This window comes from Drosophila grimshawi, unplaced genomic scaffold (assembly GCF_018153295.1).
Source record: "Drosophila grimshawi isolate 15287-2541.00 unplaced genomic scaffold, ASM1815329v1 contig_311, whole genome shotgun sequence".
Lineage (NCBI taxonomy): Eukaryota > Metazoa > Arthropoda > Insecta > Diptera > Drosophilidae > Drosophila > Drosophila grimshawi.
In genome coordinates this window covers 24169087-24171795 of record NW_025063098.1, presented here as the reverse complement: position 1 = coordinate 24171795, position 2709 = coordinate 24169087, and the positions used below count along the sequence as shown (strand labels likewise).

Genomic DNA, 2709 nt, shown 5'->3' with positions numbered 1-2709 from the left:
GTGAGAGAGCTGGCCCAAAGCACAGTTAAATCTCTTGGCCAGGCCATAAAATGTGTTGATTTTTCCATTTGGCTAAAGCCGCAGACGAGGGGCCCTAAAGCGCTGCAATGAGTATAAATAAGAGAGCCTGAGACACATACGAGGAAAATTACTAGGTAGGGTGTTTGAGGGGGAAAGTGAGCCAATACATTGTTATTTTTCATTTTAGATAATGCGTGCGTCTTTATTCGCAAATAGTTGCAGCAAATGCAATTACGTTTCCAAAAGGCAATTCATGTTTGCATATCATTTATTTGTTTATTTATTTTATTTATTTTCTTGGTTATTTGAATAACAATTTACATATTTTTGGATTTAATTTTTTTTATGTTGACATTTTTTTTAATATATCATTTCCACATAACTCTGGAATATCATACAGCAGCATTTTGTTGTTTAAGAAGTTTAAGTATTTACTGATCAATTTGCAAAAATTAAAAAAAAAAACATGTGCGGGTTGTATTATATTATTATATGTTCCAAGCAACTGTTTGTACAATATTCCAAGAACTTAAGTGCTATGAAGTATTTACAATCTGTAGAGTATAAACTGAATTTTAGACAAAATCAAACTCGAATCCATCCTCCTGGTAATCATAGTCGCTGCCATCGCAGGTCACTTGCACATACTTATTGGACCTCCAATGCTGATACTCGTTGGGCGACAAATGAGTCCACATGATGTCACTGTACACCTGAAGTGGTTTCGCATTGCGCTCCAAGCTGCGAATGCTGTGTAACTTTACCAATTTATCCACAGTACTGTGATACGTATTTAGGGCCAACTGGGTGAGCTGAGGACACTCGGAGACCAGTTCGAGTAACTGAAACTCTCGCACCACTTCCCAGCCACTGAAGCTGAGCACCTGCATCTGTTCGCAGGGCATATGGCGGTTATCCAAAAAGAAATCATCATGATACCAATTCTCACAGACCAAAGCCCGCAGCTTGGGCAACTCCAGCAGCAGACTATGCTGCCAACGGGGCGGCAACTGCACCACCTCATTGTTCAGGGCGATTCGTGTGATACACTCACTCTTCGCCACAATGATCTGCTGGAAGATGGTCTCCTGATCCGCGTGCAGCTGTCGCGAATCATCGAAACGGACGGCCAATTTGCGCAACTTGGGCAACTGGAGCACCTGGGATACAATACACTCCACACTGCTCAGATTGATCTTAAGCACCTGGAGATTGGGCAGCTTAATGTCATGCAGTCGCACACAGCTATCAAAAGAGTCGGTGATGTCGAGGACCCGCAATTGGGTCATGCTCAGACAGATCTCCTGCATCCAGCGGCTGTCCAATGGCACCGAATGATACATCGACTTGAAGACCAGTTGCTCCAGCTTCCTGAATCCACGCATAAACAGGCCGGATAGATTCATGCAGCTCGTCAGGCGTTTCAGATTCGGCAACATCACTGTCAAATCACGGATATCCTCATCCACCATAGTATTGGGATTTCCCCCCAGAACACAACATTCCACATTATTGAAACGCATTATATTAATATCGCACAAGTGTGTTATGTAATCGTAGAACTCGGCAAAGGAGCCAACACCATCCTCGTGGACATGCAGCTCGGTGAAACGATCGGCCATATGCTCCATGAAGAACACATAATCCTCGATATCCAGCAGACCGAGAAATGGTGTGTTTGGGCCAACAATCCGATAATGCCAACGCTTCTGCCACATTTTCAAGATTTGTGGCAGAAATTGGGGATAGGCGCGAGCCATTCTCACTTGATCACTGATGTAATCGATTCGCTCGAAAATTTGCTCAAAGAATATTTCATGTAGATTGTCTATATAATTGGGAGGCAGTGGCTCTTGTTGCTTAATCCTTTGCGCCTCCAAGGCGTGTTTATAAAACTTCTTATTTCGTAGCATTGTGTTTAAGCGAAAAGTGTCTACAGAACTGTGTAATACTTGTTGTCCGTTTGATTGGTGTCTGCGGAATGTGCGGAAAGTGGTCTGCTGTCGTGGTTTATATTTTGAACAGGTACAGGTAGTAAGTACTCGTTTCAGTGTACGCAGGCACAGGTAGTCCTGGCGCTTAAAGAACTTACCTAACGATGTAGTTGAAATCCTTTCCAGCAGCTGTGATTCCTAAAAGTCTCTTTCAGGTTGCTTTAGTTTTGTGCAGGTAAGCCGTTTGTTAGGATCGTGCCAGCAACATAAATTGCATTACAGTGTCTGCAATTTGTACACGTACAGTGTGCCTTATCTGTACAGTTATCGCCCTCCGACTAGTTTGCATATTACACGACTCAAGACGTGTAAGTTTTTCAGCTCCCTGGCCGGATGCGTGTGCAAACGTGGTCAAGATTTCTGTTTCTGTTTTTGTATTTTTTTTTTTTTTTTGGCGTTGTTTGGATTTCCTAGGAAACTGCAGATAAAAAACAACCACAAAGCGAGTTTAGAGTCTAGACTCCAAAGTCTGCCAGGCCATTGTGCTTTTTGAATAGTCTCTGCTACGATCTAATAATCAAAGCCTGTTGCCTGCTGTTTATTTTTTCTTTCCAGCAGCAGCTTAGCGAGCGATTAGAGCACCAAACGACAATGTGAATGAGATTGAGAATGAGAATGTGAATGAGAATGGCATTGCCAGCAGGTTCACACCAAGAAGTGTCATACAATAACCATTGATAACTAAGTATTTCAC

The 2709-nt window shown here is 42.6% G+C and overlaps 1 protein-coding gene across 2 annotated transcripts; it reads right to left on the bottom strand.

Moving 5' to 3' along the window:
- Positions 1–495: 495 nt before the first annotated feature.
- Positions 496–2486, bottom strand: LOC6568138. Of its 2 annotated transcripts, none has more exons than XM_001994590.2 (2): positions 2114–2486; positions 496–2018 (listed from the first exon to the last, which is right to left on the bottom strand). In XM_001994590.2, the coding sequence occupies exon 2, from the start codon at positions 1932–1934 to the stop codon at positions 597–599; it is 1338 nt and encodes a 445-aa protein (XP_001994626.1). In that variant the 5' UTR covers positions 1935–2018; positions 2114–2486; the 3' UTR covers positions 496–596. The 2 variants fall into 2 exon arrangements, with proteins under 2 accessions (XP_001994626.1, XP_032596477.1); XM_032740586.2 differs by having other exon boundaries at positions 496–2021; positions 2114–2445.
- Between the last annotated feature and the right edge of the window lie 223 nt (positions 2487–2709).